Raw genomic sequence first — 18,867 nt, 5'->3', positions numbered from 1 at the left:
TTATTCATTAATTTTCTGATAATAAATATCAGACAAAGTGTAAAACAAGAAGATACAGGCTTACCAAAAGAATTTTCCACTTTGATGAAGAAGATTCAGTACATAGTCCATCCAGATTGAGGAACAATTAATTCTCTGTGGATGATGAGTCCTCTGGATACTCTTGTATTCAGGTGATAATAGGTTGATTTCATCAAGTCCCAAGAGCAGAGAGGCTCCTCATAAAGATTTGTAGTCACTGAAAGAGGTTTGACCTGTCAAATCACTCAGAAAAGACCAAATGGATGAAGAATGTCTATTGCCTATATTTCAGCATGCATCTGAATAAGACTACATAATAAATTTTTCCAGCAGCATATTCTTTCTCGGACAAAAAATACAGATGGACAATGATCTGGGCCCCGAGTTGGACAGGAGTAGAAGAATAAACTGGACTGCTTTCAGAAAATTGCAAAGCTCTTTTACGTACCCCAAACTTCCAATGACAACAAAGGTTCATCTTTTCAAGACAAACATTTCACCGGTGTTGCTACATAGCATCAAGACCTGGAATATCACTGCCTTTGAAGACTTTAAAATGCCTCGTGCAAAAAGCAGTGAAAAGGCCCATAGTGAATGTGAGCAAGCTCCAACATATAGTAAACCAGCAACTCTCAAGAATAATAGGTGTAAAAGGTGTCATTGAGAAATGATAGGGAAAATGGGCTAATCATATGGCAAAGGTAAGGGCTGATAGCTGGAAGTACAGAGTACTGGTACCCATTGGTACCCTTGTGATTTCTGGAAATGGTGAACAAGACCTCCAGCGGGTTAAGTCAGTTCCTCATGGCAGTCTTGGGAAGACATGTATGAGAATTATACAAGATGAGTCATCACAGGTGGGTTGTGATTGGCATAACTGGAAGAAACTCTAGAATTTATGAAATCATAGATACATTTGGCTATTTCAATCTACACATATGTGTATTTAAATATAATTTCAGAATAGAATCATGAAGGAAATTACTTCAGAATGAAATGTCTTTAGAACTTTAGAATTGGAAGAAACTTTAAAAAGATAATCTAGTTCAGTCTTCTTAACCAATTTAATTTTTTCTCTATTTCACTGATGCCTTTTTTTGTGTGATAGATGATTCCAGTTAAGCAAAACCTACCAACACAACTGCCTCTGATGGGGTATGCTACTTTCTAGTGCATCTCTACTGAGAGGAAGAAAATATCTTTCATTATTTGTTGTTGCTGTTAAGTCATTTCAGTTGTATCTGACTCTTGGTGACCCAATTTGGGGTTTTCTTGGCAGAGATACCGGAGTGGTTTACCATTTCCTTCTCCAGTTCATTTTACAGAGGAGGAAACTGAGGCAAATAGGAATATGTGACTTGGTTAGGTCACACAGCTAGTGTCTGAGGCCGCAGTTAAACTCTGGTCTTCCTGACTCTAGGCCCAGCACTCTATCCACTGTACACCTAGCTGCCCTATTTCATTATTAGTCCTCCAGGAAAAAAAAAAAAGACTGCTCATGGCATTAATCTTATTTTAAATGTGTTCTATTGTTGTATGTACCCTGTTGTGATCATTATTTATATTCTTCTCCTCATTCTGTTTTTTTTTTACTCTGCATCCATTCATTCAAGTTTTCCCCATATTTCTCTGAATACCTTATATTCATCATTTTGCACAATTATATTCTATATACCATGGTTGTTCAGCATTTTATCCTAAACTGTGTTCTCACTTTGTTTCCAGTTTTTGTTATTTTGTTTTTGCTACCACAGAGTGATTGAAGGAATATTTTGATATTTATAAGACATTTCGGTCTTGTGATTGACCTCCTGGGGTCAATGGGTACGATGACACACGTTAGCAACTTTTCTCATATGATTTTTTTCCACAAGGAACTTCTTCTGTAGCACCCCTGACAGGCGGACATCCAACCTCTACTTGAATGCTTCCAGTAATTAGAAGTTTTCAATATTTAATGAAAAAAGCAGTTGATGAGAAAAAGCAAGGGAATTCATTATGATTTTTCATAGAGTTTGTTCCTGAAAGTGGAGTAACCACAAGGACTGACAAGAAGCAAATGAAATCAATAAGCAATGTGACTTCAGCCAATAAATTTCCCTGGTTTCTGTACTGTCATTATCCATACAGCATGGACTATTATCTGGGAGCTAAAACCTTTCATTATGGTTTCAGATGATTACAACTGTTAATATAGTGTGTTCTGTAGTAGTTTTCAGTAACTGATTTAGGGCTAAAGTATCATATTTAAAAGACTTAATTAGGATTGGTGAGGGGAGCAAGTTGTGACCATACAACTTTGATCTGCTTTCAGCAGTTGGCTTACATAAAGTTGGATTCCTCACACTCTATGTTCTGAACAATTTCAGAAAATAAGCATCCTTTTAATATAGTTTCTCTATACTATAGGCTTTGGTGTTTTGAAGTCTTTTCAGTTGGAGGTGGGCCATGATTTGTTGGAGGGAAGCCATGGTTCTTTGTCCCTAGCCTCATTTGAAATTCTTAGTACTCTTTAACTCAATCCTTTCCTCACATGAGGAATTTAGTATCTGGTTCCTGCAAATTTAGCAAACCTTGAACTTCAAGTGAGGAGGGAGGATTAGTTTCCTATTCTATAGTTTTCTGCAGCTGTTCTGGGACCCAGGCAGTGGAATTCAATAGAACTAGATCAGGGATTCTTAACCTGGGGTCCGTGGGCTTTTTAAAAATATATATTTTTTAATAACTACATTTCAGTATAATTGGTTTTCTTTGTAATCCTATGTATTATCATTTTTATGAATCTAAAAACATCATTCAAAGAAGGGGGGCCATAAACATCCTCAAACTGACTAAGGAGTCCATGCCCCCAAAAAAGAACCTCTAAACTAGAGCTTTGTTGCTTCTCATCTTCTGTCTTGTCATGTTTGTACTGGCCTTACTTCTCTAAATGCACTTTATATTTAATTTAGGGAAGTCATTTTTAAAAAGTCAGACTTGAAAGAAACCAGAGAGAATGGTGAATCTGAACCTTCATCTTATATTAATCAGCAGATTCAATGTAATCTTTAGCAGACCTGAACGTGCTGACCTAATCTTGCTAACAGCTAGTCCAAATTATACTGACCCCCCAACTCTTGAAAAACTCTCTGGGTTTGGATGGCTATGAAATACCTGAAAAACAATTGAGGCCATTTGGTAAAGTTAGCTAAGTTCACCTGGTTAAAAAATAATATTTGAAGATTCTGAAAGATAATGTAGAGGAAAGAGATAATGCAGTTTTTTTCCTTCTGAGATTACTTCCCCTTGGTACTGTCTATGTCTTGTATGCATGTTGTCTCCCCCATTAGAATGGGAGCTCCTTGAGGGTTGGGACTGCGTCTTCTTCTTTCTTTACCTCCCCAATGCTTAGTACAGTACCTGACACAGAGTAAGTGCTCAGTAAATAATGGTTGGTTGATGATGATGACGACAACATTGATACTGATATGGATGTGTCATCCTAAAAGCAGTTAGTAAATTCATTAAAATAAGATGCCATTAAGTTAAAATTTAATCGTTTGCTTAAGCTCAAATTTTCTACCTCCTATCAATTTACTGTTCAGTAAAAGAAGATATTTGGAAGTATGTTAAAATTTCATTTTTTGGTGTGTTTTTCAACAGGCCAACATCAGTCAATAGTTGTGGTTATTAACACTTAGACTCAAAGCCTTCAAATGATGGTACCTTTCTCAGGATAACTATACAGGAAACTCTGACTTTTGAATTTGTTTATGGTTCTTCCCAGAAATATGAGAGCAGATACAATAATTCTACCATCTGTTGTATAGATTTTTCTCTTTCACTTTGAAGTTCCACTCTTTCCACACACTCACCCCTTACTTAGTCTTTGCTTTTGAGTTCAGTTTTATTCTGCTTGGGTAATTAATGTCTACTACTCAAATAAATACACACCCCCAAAGAAGAGTCAGATGAGGTCCTGCTCTTGCTGGGCTCCTTAACCTGGAGTTTGTAGCAATTTACACTCTTGCCTCCACAAACTCCTGAGGCTATTGACTTCCTCTGGATGATTCCTGAGATACAAACAAAATGTCAGAAGGTTGAGAAGCCCCAGGACCTTGTTCTCATTATTCATTATGCAAACATTGCTCAATAACCATGTGGACTCCTTGAGGTTGCTTTGAAAGAAAGAAGAGCTTCTCTTTTTGGAGAGAGAGTTTTGGTTATCATTGAAGTTTCTGGCAGGATTGTTCCCCAAACCCATGATTTTCAAGCAGGTGTTCTTTTTGGCAGAGAAGCTAAGAAAAGCTATTCTTATTTGAGGTGTTCATCAGAAATTGAGATAATGAGTGTTGATTATGGAAGTGCAGAAGAAACAATTGTGTGATGTAGTAAAGTTTCAATTTTCCCTTAACTGGTGCATCAGAATATTATTGTGTTTGCTATCAGACTTTGGAATGCAGTTATGGTGTAAAGATTTTCATGCTCTAGTTGACATTTCATGGGGTTACTTCCTCAAAGTGAGAGGCCATGGAATGTCATGTTGCCCTTGGTTGAATGCCATACTACATTGTTCAGCTCAGGGTAGGGGGTTTTATTTATTTTTCATTTTACGTTATTTCAGCTGTTTTCACTTTTTCCTTTATTTTTTTCCTGCCTCCTGCAGACTTCTTTTGCAAACATTACTGGGGGACATTTCATTATGAGCTCTTTTGACTAGTACTCTCAGACAAAGATCTTGGGGGAACAGTTTTCTTCCATCTCAGCAGCTCAGAAAGAGTCTCTTAGCTTCAACTTAGCTTTAAGTTCAGGCAGATAAAATTCAACCCATTGTGAATCAAAATGCCTGTGGAAATCCAAGTTTTGTAAAGAAACTTTTATTATATCAGAGAAAAAAATCCTTTAAGTTGACTGTCTCATGTTTCATTAATGTTATATACTTATAACCAAAACTAACAGCTAAAGTGTTGTTCATTTATAAATTAATGTCTGAGTGAAGAACTGTTGAGGATTTTTATTTATGGAAGATTAATTTTAAAACAAATTGATTTTTAACTGTTCCAAAATTACATTGGGAACACCATTAAGTTTTTCTCTCATATCAGTCATTCAAAGAAATAATATTTTGTTATGGAAAAACTTTGACTTTATCAGTTAATTAATTGTGGCTATTACACAATCACAATGTGAGTAAAGTCTACATACAGTTTTCTTCAAGTGGATATATAAACATACATCATGTTGTTTCCATGTTACTCATTATTCAATTTATCTGTTATTTTCTTGAGGTCAGTGAACAGGTAAGTATTGTTATCTTTAATAAAAGAATGACTGTTTTCTCACAGTAGAATTACTACATGTATTACTGAAATGACAATTTGAAATTGATATGAAGGATTCATCTTACATAATTAAGGATAACTCCATTACTGATATTGAAAAAGACAGGAGTTTTTAAGGTATTCCTCTCATTGATTTCACAGGATTATCTTGATTGTATCAAAGACCAATCCAAGCTTTCTCTGGGGGCTGAGGAAAGATCTGCCCTTTTTGGAAACATACAAGATATCTACCATTTCAACAGGTAAGTTAATACTGAAATATGGACAACATGAAAGCAACCAGGTTATTAGTTTCTAAGATCTATGTGGCCTAACTTCTTAAGAGATATGAAAACACTTGAAAACTGACCGTCTGTAAGCCTCCACTTTTCAGAGGATTACTGTTCTTTGAAAACTTAAATCTGGGTAAATACTTATATAGTTTCCTAAGTACAATATTTATTCTCCATCAAACCTCTTTTATCCTGCAATCCCTGGAGAGATGATCTGATTATAGGTCCACAAAATGATCAAGGTTGTTTTCTTTCCATATCAAAAAATGTTCAGGCCCAAAGTTATGAGTTTTATGGGTTTTCTCAAATACTTTTTTGGTATCCCTTAAAGTACCTATTACAATCCTGAGCCTAGGGGTCCTTGAAACATATTTCATTAGTTGATTAAAATAATTAAATCTGACTACAAAGCAATTTGTACCATAACTCCTCAATATTGGAAGAAAAATTATATCCCTTGAGTACAAATAGTCCAACATCATATTCTTGACTGCAGTAAGCATTTATTAATTGCCAACTACATGCTAAATACAGTGTTAGGTACTGGTGATTCAAAGGCTAAACCCGTACTGTCTTTATAAATTTTACATTCTCCTGGGGAGAAATCATGTGTTTAGAGATAAGTAAAGATTATATATGTATAGGTATATATGTATGCATACATTTATATATTATAGGAGTATATACACATATGCATATATATATATATGTACACACACACATACATACACACAAAGAAATATTGGGGAGGCCAGAGAGATCTAACAACTAAGAGGATTTTTAAAAAGGCTTCATGTAGGAGTTGGCATTTGAGTGAAACCTTGAAGCTACAGATTCTAAAAGGTAGAGATGAGGTCCAGGCCAGGGGGACAAAGGTACAAAAGGCATTGGGATGGAAAATTTAATCTGGTTTAAAGGGAACAGTAGGTAGAACATTTTGGCCAGAAAGATGGCTGGTGCCAAATTACTAAGAGCTTTAAATGCCAAAAGGAGAATTTCTATTTTATAATCAATAGGGAGTCAGAGGAGCTTCTTGAACAAGAAAATAACTTGGTCAGACATGAGCTTTAGGAATATCAATTTGACACCTTTGTGGAGAATGGATTCTAGGGAGAGAGATTGGAGGTAGAGAAACCAATCAGGATCCTGTTGCAATTGTCCGGGTGAGAGATAATGATCACTGGGGCTACAATGGTTGTGATTTGAGTGGGGATAAATGGAAAGGTGCAAGAAATGCTGTGGGGTTAAAATCACTGGGACTTGGCATCTGATTTGTTATATGAAGGAGAGAAAGAGTGAAGAATTGCAGATAGATGACACTGAGGTTGAGAACTTGGATATCTGTAAGAACAGTAGTTCCCTGTATAGAAATAGGAAAAAAAAATAGAATGATTGAAGTGTTTTATGAGAAGGAGATTGAGTTCTGTTTTGGACATGTCAAGTTTGAAACATCTCCAAAAAAATTTCCGAAGGGTGGTTGGTGATGCAGAAGCAGAGCTCAGGAGAGAGGATATAGAGATGTAAGAGTTATCTACAGCAAGGTGATTTTTGAGGCAATGGGAGCTGATGAAATTACTAAGAAGATGGAGGTATAGGGAGAGGAACTGAACTTGTGATTCCATTAGGGGAGCTCCCGGAAACTATCTTGACCAATACAGATGACCAAGATGCCTTGACCAAGGCACCTTCTCTACAACTTAGAGTGTTACAGAGCCTGAGAGGTTAAATGACTTTTCTAGAGTCACAGAACCTCTAAATGTCAGAGAAAGACCTTGAGGTCTCCTTAGCTTTAAGACCATCTCTCTTTTCTTTATGCTACACTGCCCTTATCCACTGAGAGAATAGGGAGGAGAAATAAAGAGGACTCAAGAGCCTCGGTATTATATTATAATTTAGGTGGGTTCCTTTGTAGTTTAATACTCTGTAGTCTTTAAAAAAACAATAAGTGTTATTATGGTGTGATGTATGGAGTGAAAGAAGATTACAATGTGTAAGGAAAAAGAAGGGAAAAACAAACAGTAAATACAAAAGGTAAGTTGAAGGTTTATACTTTTATGGTCTTTTAGTAATATGCCAGTGTTAAAAATATTTAAATCAAGTTCCAAGACAGGGCTAGAACCTTTAGCTTTGATCTTTTGGGAAACCAGAGCTGTGTCCACTTCACTTTCAGAATTCACTGATACTGTCTGAAATGGTTAGATTTTTCTGTATCTTTGAAGATTATATGATTTATTCCAGGGTTGTTTTTCACCCTTGCTGAAAAGTGAACATCAATATGGCTCCACGATCTAGAGAAGGTAGAGCAAATTCATTCCAACTCAGTAAACATTTATTAATCCCTCCCTGTGTACAGAACATTTTTTGAGGGATTGATGACAAGGAGGCAGGAGTTCTAGACCGCATGGTACTTACAATAAAGTAAGAATGTAAGACACATGCAGCGAACTATAATCACAAGATTATAAGTAGTAAACATAGATGACATTTATAAAGCTTTGCATACACTGTCTCATTTACTCTGTACAACAAACCTTTCAGTTATGTGATATTGTTGCTCCCATAGGTAGAGTGCATCAGAGAAGTACAGAAAGTGCTCTGTGGGACATGTTATTCTTCATGCAAATAAGAACAAAATTTAGTTTTGTTGCCAAGAAAAATTTTGCATTCCTGAATTGTTTGTTATAAAGACCTTTTTTTTTCTGGACAATCAGACAGGACTAAAACAAACCTGCATCAGAGTTTAATGAGTAAAATTGATGACACATTATGGTGAGGTATACATGTGGTTATATAATTTTGCATGTTTGTATGCACACATGCATAATGCTGTCTCATTTTGAAGAATTTATTTCATTTAATCTCAAGTTCTGGTCATTTTCAAGGGAATTGTTCTATTATTTCAGCATGAGTGGAAGGGTTTTTTGGTCTGTTATATTGCTAGTCTCATTTCCTTGGTTTTAAATCTTTTTTCTATAATTCAAATCAAGACTTTTCAGTTACTCAAATATCTTCTTTCAGGTGACAACATTGCCCAGAAAATGTGGGGTGCTTTTTTTTTGGTTACACACAGAATAGGGTTGTGAATGCTGTCTTCCATGGCAATTATGAGGTCTTGATTTGTATTTTTTTTTCTTTTTTGGTGAAGCAATCAGGGTTAAGTGACTTGCCCAGGGTCACATAGCTAGTAAGTGTCAAGTGTCTGAGGTCAGATTTCAACTCAGGTCCTCCTGACTCTGGGGCTGGTGCTCTATCCACTGTGCAACCTAGTTGCCCCTTGATTTGTATTTCTTATGTCAATGATTTTTGTAGACATAATTACAAAGTGTCCCAAAAGTTTTAGTGCAGTTTTAAGCTATCAGTGCAACTGCATTAAGACTTTTGAGACACCTGTTATAAGACAAAACCATGGGCCTGCATATATTACCACTTGTAGTTTATTTGCAATATTTTCCACACACATCAGTCAAAGTAATAGCAAGACTTGAAATCTTATAATTAAGCCAATCAAAAGGAGATGCTGATTTTTTTTCCTCTAGATGCTTTAGATGACTTATTTGAAGTAATATTTCATGAATTCTTCTGTCAAAGATGATAAATATGCTTAATATATAAGTATGCATAGCTACATATTTATATATATGTCCTCACATATTTGTAGCAGCCTTAATTGAAAGAGACAAAATTTAGTGTTTATATGTGCATAGTTTACCTATATTTATATATGCATGTACATGTATGTATATGCATGTACATTTAAATATGTGTGTGTGTATATAATTGCTTCACATGTCATAATAACCAGAACAGTCTAGAAATCCAAGTCTGTAATAAATCCATTAATGTCTAGAAAATTGGGGGGTACAAAGGAATCCACTTAATACCCCCTATTCTAAGAATCAAAGGGTAAGAAACGCCAAACATTATACAACATCCCCTCCTTAGAATAAGAGTTTTCTAAACATTGATTTGAATGTATCTGTAATAAGGTCTCAATGCATCAACCTCTGTGGACATCCCTGGAAAGTATACTGTCAAAGTAAGTGAGCTTATCGACAGCATTCAAAATTTTCTCCATTTTCTGTAACTGATGGTTCTACGTATAGATGATGCAATGCTGGCTGTTGGAGATCCTCTGTTTTCTTGGTGTTGATTGTTAGGCCAAAATTACTACAAGTGGCAGGGAATCGATCCATACTTTGCTACATCTTAGCCTCAGAGGCTGCTCTGAATGTACAACCACATCTATGAAAAAAAGTCTTGCATTAACTCTCCCTCCACTTTAGTCTTGGCTTGTATTCTTTTCAAGTTAATTTACCATCAGTATGGTAGTTGATCTTGTTTTTGTACTCTATTTTCATATTCATTGAAGACATCTGACAGCATCACTGCAAATATCATGCTAAAAAGCATGGGAGCAAGCCCACAGACTTGTTTCACATAGATGATGAGGTTGATTCACAGTTGCCAGAGCTAGATCAGCATTTAGGAGTCTCAGAACAAATGTGTAGTAGAGAAGAGGTATCGGGCTGCCTACCAGATTCAAGGTCTACAGAGCCATTGTGCTGACCTCATTGATATATGCCTGTGAAACCTGGACAGTTTACTAATACCATGTCAGAAAATGGAACCAATTCCATTTGAATTGTCTTAGGAAGATTCTGAAGATCACCCTGCAGGATAAGATACCAGACACTGAGGTCCTTACTCAAACTAAACTGCCAAGGATTCAAGCTCTGCTTCAGAGAGTACAAATCCGACAGGCTGGCCATGTTGTTCTAATGCTAAACATACGCTTGCCTAAAAGACTATTTTATGGAGGATTCACATGAGGCAAGTGTTCACGTGGAGGTCAGAAGAAGCAATACAAGGACACTCTCAAGGTCTCTGTGAAGAACTTTGGTATCAGTTGTGAGACGCGAGAGACACCGGCACAGGATCGTCCAGCTTGGTGTGCCCACATTAAAGAAGGTCTTGTGCTCTATGAGCAAAGCAGAATTGCCATAGCTCGAAAGAGATGTGAGATGCACAAATGTAGAGACATCTTCCTCCCAAATGGTCAGGTGAATTATTTGTGCCTGGACTGTGATACAACCTTCCAGGCTTACATTGGTATGATCAATCACAACCAGACACACTATACATTGATCTTGGGGTCAATGCTCCAGTATTTGGCCTTGATAAAGTTCACTTTGCAGTGGCAGGAATCTTCATTTAGATTCTTAATGATGATTTTTACCATAGTGTTCGATCCATCTGTGGCTGCTCAGGATGTTGTGAATGCAAGAGGTCACTTTGTTCCGCTCGAAGCGATCGCCAAAGGCAGGAAGGGTGATGCATGTTGTGCCAACTGGAACGATTTCCATGGATTTGCCCCAGAATTTGTTTTTCCATCTCACATCTTGCGAGAACATGAAGTTTGCAGGCTCTGCTGACAGGCTGAGATTGGCGGGTGGTGGCTGACCTGTTTTGAAAAAAACTGGAAGCCCTTCTTCTCATGGATACATTCCTAGGTCTCTCCAAGCACTGAATTAAAGAGTTTGCTTCCTGCTTGGAAGGAGAGGGATGCATAGGCAGACACGGCAAAAGCTGCCACGTACACCATCCTCTGTAGGGGGTCTGGTGTCCTCGAGGCCTGGTCCAGCAGCTCTCTGCACTCATCATGATGTCATTTTGGCCCTCTTAGAACATAAAGGACAAACAACAACAATAAGGTCTCAGATAATAATGACCACTCCTGTATATTTCATCTCTTTTTATACCTTTTAGTACTTAACTTCCTTCACATGTCATAGAAAGTTAGCGTTGGAAGAGAATATGAAGGCCATCTAATCCAAAATGTATCTGACTGAAGTAGAAGCCCATCTATAACATACCTGACAAGTGGCCATCTTGGCTGAACACCTCCAGGGAGGGGGAATTCCTGGGGCAGCTGATTACTCTTTTGGATAGTTCTCATTGTTAATAAGGTTTCCTTCTACTTAGAGTAGAAAACTTCCTCTTATTAAAAGCATTTGTTTTCTCCCAAGGTTCTTTATGTCTTTTTCAAAAAGAGCCACAGCAAAATTTCTTCATTCCTTAGGTTCTTTTAAAATCAGCAATAACTTTTTTTTTCCAAATTGAGAATTCTTCAAATGATTACTTCTCATCTAAATAGGCTACAGTTTATTGCTTCTAAAAACAAAATTAATTTGAGGCCATCATCTTTCCTGCCTGTACCATGTTATGAGAGGTGAGGCAGAGGACAGATAAAATTATATAGTCTGTTCTCCATCAGTAAGAATCAGCTTGTAATATTTTCTTGCTTCTTTTAGTACACTTTGGCATCTTCAAGTGTCTGTAATTCTCAGACAATAGTAGACATAGTCTTCCCCCATCCTTGTCCCTCCCTTTTCCCAGAAAGCAGCTTTCCTGGTCTGAGCTAATGTAGCTAGGAAATTCAAGGGGAATTTGGTGCTGTTTGTAGCTCATTACATTTTCTATTGCCACGGGCACATGGATCCCTTGCAGATGCTCCAAGTTCAGGTGCCAAATGACCGAGTGAGGAGGGTGGAGAAGGGAAGTGTTACATGGAGCCAATTTCACATTTGAATGGGAGTGGCTCCCTTTGGGGATCTCATTCACAGTGAAGTACTGAAATCCTCAAGGCCATGGCATAATTCTTGTTTTAACATTTACACCAATGGTCCAGGGACAGTTTGATGGATCTGTTACTGTATGAGAGGAAGCATTTTTTTTATTGCATGTATACACATGCACACACACTGGAGAATGCATTTAACTTCTCACCCCTACCCCCTTAGCTCCACTAAAAAAAAAAAGAAAGAAAAAAAAGGATGATTGATTGGCAGGGTGAAGGAGAAATTATTCCAACCCTGAAGCCAGGAAAACTGTAATATTGTTACTATCTTGAGAAAGAAATATAATCCGTACCTGAGTTTTTCCTTTATCACACTTTTATAATTTTGAAATAATTTCTGTATTTTTATATTCCTTATCTATCCTTTTAACTCTTTGAGAGCATCATCCGTATAGCAAAGATACTTCTGAACTCTTGGGTAATCAAAGTAGGATGAGTAGGGCAGATACTTGAGAGGGCAGGCACGTAGAGCTTGGTCAGATGCCAGAGATGCCACGGTCATCCACTGCATCCCAGGTTATAGCCAGTTGTCTTGACTTTTGTCCTGCCACTGGATTTAGATGATTCTGGAAGACAGAATGAGGCTACCTTTGGGTGACTCTGCCTCACTTGAATGCAATTCACACACAAGTCAAGACATCACCCATCATCCACTATTTTACCCCAACATCATGATGTCATTGGGCTTTTTTCAAAAATGAAGAATGAACAACCACTAAGATAGAATACAAGATCTTTCCAACTGCATAGTTGTAAATTGATGGGCAAGAGGCAGAGACATAGCAATCCTAAGGTTTGGGATTTTCCAGGCTTAGGGATAAGAATGTCGTGAGGGGGAGATTCTCTCCAGTGTGTTCAGTTTCATAGCAGCAGAGAAGATACTCTGGTTGGGTGGGATGGGCTTATCAGAATCCACAAATTCCATCCCTCCCCAGGTTTTTCATCTAACAGGCAGCAAATAAGTCCTCACTCCCTTCTTTGAAGCTTAAGACATAACCCTCACCTCTTCTCTTGCTTCTTCTGGTGCTCTGTTAACTCACTCTCTTTCCTGTCCCCATTCTCTCTCCTTTTTCTCTTCCTTTTAACCTTAATGTGTATCTGTATGTACCTGGTCCATGGATCTGTGAGATATAACAGAGAATTCACAATCCTTTCTAAGAGTCTTTTTTATCCTTCCATATAGACTGACCCATTAAAGGGCAACCCCTCCCCATCTTCCACCCTTACAGCTTTATACTGATGACCTTTTTTCCCAGTATTCCTTGTTGGGATTTTGTGTTTAGCAATAAAATGTACTGTGTCTTAGGGGAAAAGAAAACAAGAGGGTATGGGGGAAGAAGTGGTAGGCATGGAAAACTGGCCCTTAGTTTCAAACCTGGGTTCAAATTCTGCCTCAGGAACATATTAGCTCTGCGACCATGAACAATTCATTTAACCTTTCAAAGCCTCAGTTTCCTCAGCTACAGGATGGGAATATTTGCCCCATTTACCTCACAGGATTGTTGTGAGGAAAATTTTTTGCAAACTACCAAGTGCTATTTGAATAGGAGTTGTGATTGACTATGATGATTGTGATGATGATGATTAATAATAATAATAGCTAACATTTATATAACATTTACTATATGCCAGGCACTGTGCTAAGTGCTTTACAATCATTATGTCATTTGATCAATAATAGGTAGGTGCTATTACTATCCCCATTTGACAGATGAGGAAACTGAGGCAAACAGAGGTTAAATGACTTGTCCAGGGTCACATAGCTAGTAAGTGTCTGAGGTGGGATTTGAAATCAGGTCTTCTGACTCCAACCCTGGCATTCTATCTACTGTGCCACCAAACTGGAATACCTGTTTTATTTTTTCACAACTTTATCTCTTCCCTCTGACCTTCTATTAAATCCATTGGACTCAATGGTGCAATTGCTCTCATCCATTTTTTCCTCTTTTAGTTTTGGTTGCCCTTAGTGGTATGGATCAGGCAAGAGTGTAGAGGGTGGGGAATGGTACCAGAAATGAATATGCTTTTGCATTCAAGCCAGTACCTGTGTTTTTGTATTCACTAGTACTTTCTCATACTTTTTACCATTTCACTCTCTGTTTTACATTTCTCTGACTTAATATCACCAACTCTTTTTTAGCTATTTTGTCAATAAGCCTAGCTGGAAGGGTAAAAATGGACTTTTCTAGTACCCTGGACAAGTCATCACAAACTCTACAATCCAGCTACATTACTTGCTGTCACACACAAAGGACAATCCACCTCTAGACTCCTTGTCTTTGCACGCTCCATGCCTGGAATCTACTCTCCTTCTTCACAGCTTCTTGTTTCCCTGACTTGTATCAAGACTCAGCTCAAGTTCCACTTTCTGCAAGAGGCTTTTCCAGGTCATCCTCTCCCTTCTTTCCCCATGCCATTCCTCTGGGAATACTTTCCAAATACTTTATATGTATCTTGTATGTGCAGAAGTTATTTACCAGTTGTCTTCCCTATCAGAATTTGAGCTCTTTAAGGGAAGGGATAGTGTTTTACCTTTACATTCTCAATGCGTAAGCCAATGCCTACCATGTTAATTTGGTTAAATTGGCTTAAAATGATACCTGCAAAGAAACTATTGAAGATGATATTAATAATGGAAACAAAAGCCAACCAGAAATGGAAGAGAGGAGACTTCTAGGACAGGTTTCTTATGAGCCATATAATTAGGTAAAAATACTGATGATCTCTTCGTACTGACAAGAAATCAACCCTCTACCCCTAAATTGGAAATTATCAAGATCATGTGAAATATGAATTTACAGCCATTATCATTAATAATGAGCTTCATCCTAGGCATATAATTTTACCTTGATATTAACTAATGCTAGTTGGAAGCTATCATAGTTAATAAGACATTTAGGATATAAGCTTTTGTTGCCAAAACGTCATGTTACCATGGGCAAGTCATTTAAATTCTCTGGTCTTCAGTTTCCTCAACCTTTATAAAACTAAGGGATTAGACTAGATGATTTCTAAGGTGCCCCCTAGATATATGATCTAATGACATGAGGAAAACTCCCGTATCTATATACTTAAATTTGGAAATGGAATTTTCTAGTATGTTAAAAAAGCTTCAAAATGAAAAGCTTTAAAAAGTTTTTAACTCATTTACTACAAATATAAAATGCAATGTCTTCCAATTAATTTGCATGAACAAATGAATTGACATCAGGGAAGATGGAAATGTACTAACTCAATTTGAACAAAAGCCTGAATTAGTAGATGGGATTGAAAAAATGAGGACCATCACAGTCAGCGCAGAAATTAATGCACATCTTCCTTTGGAATGGATGTGTTTTTGTGAGATGTCTTTTTCAGCTATGACAACTAGAAAAACTAGCTAGTGTCAAACTAGTGTCAGAGTCTGAATTTGAGCTAGGTCTTCCTCGCTTCGGGTTCAGCACTCTATCCATTGTACCACCTAGTACCACAGACTGCCTTGTATCTAGCTGGATAAAATACCCTTCATTAAGAAAGACTGCAAATTAATTTTTTTTATTTGCTTGTGTTTTTTGTTGTTATTAGTGGACTTTTGCAAGATTTGGAAAACTGTGAAAATGATCCTGTGGCCATAGCAGAATGTTTTGTATCTAAGGTAAGAATGATTTGCTAGTTTGTGCCAATGGTGACCAGCCATAATGTAATTGCTTTTGTTTTATATTTTAAAAGAATACTTTGTTTCTTACTGGTTAAGTTTAGTAACTGCATTTTTCTACAAGAAAAAAAATCAATGACAGAGAAAAAGAATCTAATTATTTTAGATGCAGTTTTTATAATTGGAATAAATTGCTCATTTTATCTTATGAAGAAATTGTAAGCCTTTGGGGGATAGAGGGGAGGCAAGAATAGAGAAATGTTAGAAAATAGGACCATGTTTCAACAATTGATTGGAAGAGGCATATGTGAAAAGTAATAAGATGGAGAAAATTAATATCTTCATGTATACAGAAACCATGGAGATAAAGATGATAGATAGATAGGTCGTTTATTAATTATATACTATATGACAGCCACTGTGATAAGCACTGGGCATACTAATCCAAAAGAACAAAGTAGTACCTGCCCTCAAGGAGCTTACAGTATGATGGCATAAAGGGGCACTAAAAAACATTTATGTGGTGGAGGAAAGTGGGGTGGGAATGGGGAATAGCTTGGCATTGAAATGGCCAAGAAGTTCTTGAAGCTGGAGAAGATGAGAGTAGGTTGGTGTATCTAAACCCAGAGAAGTTTGAGGGGCAGATAATGAAAAAGAATAGTGTTTTCCTTGAATTTCCAGTACTTTACATTGGCTTAAAATAATGGATTATTACACTGCAAAATCTTTGTGTCTACCTTTAAAAAAAATAGACACTATCTACATCCAGGGAAAGAAATGATAAATAGAAGTATGCATAGAATAGTTTTACATATATACATATATATATATATATATACCTTTTTGTGTCTAATGGTAGTCATCTCTAGGATGTGGGGGAGGGGGAGAGGAAGGAAAAAGAAATTTATAATTTTGTTATATATCTGAAAGGAATAACAAGTTGTGCATATTAGGTTTGCAGTTTCACGTACAATCATCTTTTACTGTACTATGTTATGGAAATACTTGTTTTATTCCATAATGTGATTGTGGTTTCAGATATATTCAGGTTCTTAGCAAATGCCATTAAAAGTAGTTTTGAACCCTACAAAAGGCTGGCATTTTACTTTTAGTTGCAAATCCAATAATATCATAGCATCTAAAGCTACCCCTTCTCAAGTTGACCAATGTCATACAAATAGGCTAAATGTAATCCTGTCTAAGTGGGGAAGCCCTCTCCATAGCCATAGCCAAGGACTATAAAATGTGAGAGTGGTTTTTAATCCAAACATACCACCCTGTATTTTATTACAGTTTTTTAAAAGTGATTGTTGCATTATGTGTAAAGCAAAAGGTAACTACAACATATATTCATTATTCTTTTCACAATTTACCTACATGTCATAATTAGTCATTATAAAATACTGAAGGGTAGGGGTATAAAAAGAGGACAGAAAGAAACAGGTTGATAAAGATGCCCTTATCCATCAAAGAAGGTATATGTTCAAGGAGCCACAGACCATCATCTACAACAGAAGAGTTCGGAAACATTTAGCTTTTAATGGTAACTGTAATCAGGGGCAATGATTAAAGGGGTGGGAACATAAGCTTAGCCCTGACTTAATGACTCACATAAAAGTTTGTTTATATACCCCATTGGCATTTCCCAAGCCTCCTTCTTCATTGTAATGTTGCCAGGTTTAATTAGAAGGCTTACTTAAGCACTCCACACATTTACATGGAAGGAAGGCGCTGAGGGAATTTGATTCTGGCATGGAACACTTTTCATTCAGCACCCTGAAATTTAGAAGCTGTTAGGTTTTCTGAAGCCAAACCAGCTGTTTAACCGTGGGGGAGGCATAGAAGATTACTTTAAATTGAGCAGGCCATTAATGAAAGATGTTAAGCAGGTTCCCACTTTCATGTGAATCACTGATGCCTACACAGGGATTCATTTTTGACCTTTTTTATTTGGGTAGTGGAGTAGGGATCTTTAAGGTTAAAAGAAATGTTCTCTACCACAGAATAATATAATTGTTCCTTACCTGTTCCTCGAAAAAGGAGAAGAAAGCTCCCGTGGTAGAATTGTTGACTAGTGATGGAAACGGAAATTCTTTACTGAAGCACCTAGTTATCTCACTACCTTTTGGATGTCATCTTTCACTTCACGCGCCAACATACTCTCCCATCTCTCCCTAGCCCATATCCTGTCCCACTACATTAAAAATTTGCCCTCCAAAATATCAGCTACGCTCATTTAAGTCAATGTGTTAACTCTCTCAAGGGCCTTTGTGTTTTAGATCAGTTAGAAAATTATAAAGGAAAACTTCATCCTTGCTTGTTATGGAATACTTTCAGATCTGTTTCTGAAAAATGATGCATAAAGTGATTTTTTGGTAAATGAATTATATACTTCTGAGCTTAAATTAAATCTGTTGAAAAGCTTAATAATAACCTCTAAATTATCACATTTATAAATGAGCCTTGCTATGTCAGGTTTAGTTAAAGTATTCTCTAAATTCTGAATCTAAATAGACTGGATTAATGTAAACCTACTACTGCTGCAACTAATGCTACTAGTAGTAGCTGTTGCATAGTGAATAGAGTGTCGGACCTAGAGTCAGGAAGACCTGAGTTCAAATCTAGCCTCAGACACTTACTAGCTGTGTGACCCTGGGCAAGTTACTTAACCCTGTTTGCCTCAGTTTCCTCATCTGTAAAATAAACTGGAGAGGGAAATGTCAAACTACTCCAGTATCTTTGCCAAGAAAACCCCCAAAATGGGGTCATGAACAGTCAGATACAACTGAAATGATGGAACAACACAACACTATTATTGTATTTGTATGGGTATTTGTAGATAGATGGCATAGTGGATAGAGTGCTGGACTTCCAGTCAGGAAGAGCTGAATTTGAATCCTACTATAAATGCCAAACTATGTGACCCTGGAAAATCATTTAACTTCTCAGGGCCTCAATTTCATTTATAAAATAAAGGGTTTG

General features: G+C 37.0%; 1 protein-coding gene across 3 annotated transcripts in view; it reads left to right on the top strand.

Annotated features, from left to right (window-relative positions):
- The window catches only part of PLEKHG1 (pleckstrin homology and RhoGEF domain containing G1), a 272,236-nt gene that overhangs the window by 211,813 nt on the left and 41,556 nt on the right, over positions 1 to 18,867 (top strand). For all 3 annotated transcript variants that reach the window (XM_027857998.1, XM_027857996.1, XM_027857997.1), the window contains 2 exons: positions 5,484 to 5,584; positions 15,816 to 15,885. In XM_027857998.1, the coding sequence (XP_027713799.1) occupies positions 5,484 to 5,584; positions 15,816 to 15,885 (171 nt within the window). The remainder of the gene's footprint in view (positions 1 to 5,483; positions 5,585 to 15,815; positions 15,886 to 18,867) is intronic.

This window comes from Vombatus ursinus, unplaced genomic scaffold, assembly GCF_900497805.2.
Source record: "Vombatus ursinus unplaced genomic scaffold, bare-nosed wombat genome assembly UNPS02012602.1, whole genome shotgun sequence".
Taxonomy (NCBI): domain Eukaryota; kingdom Metazoa; phylum Chordata; class Mammalia; order Diprotodontia; family Vombatidae; genus Vombatus; species Vombatus ursinus.
The sequence above is the reverse complement of the archived record's forward strand: the minus strand, read 5'-3'. Positions and strand labels throughout refer to the sequence as shown.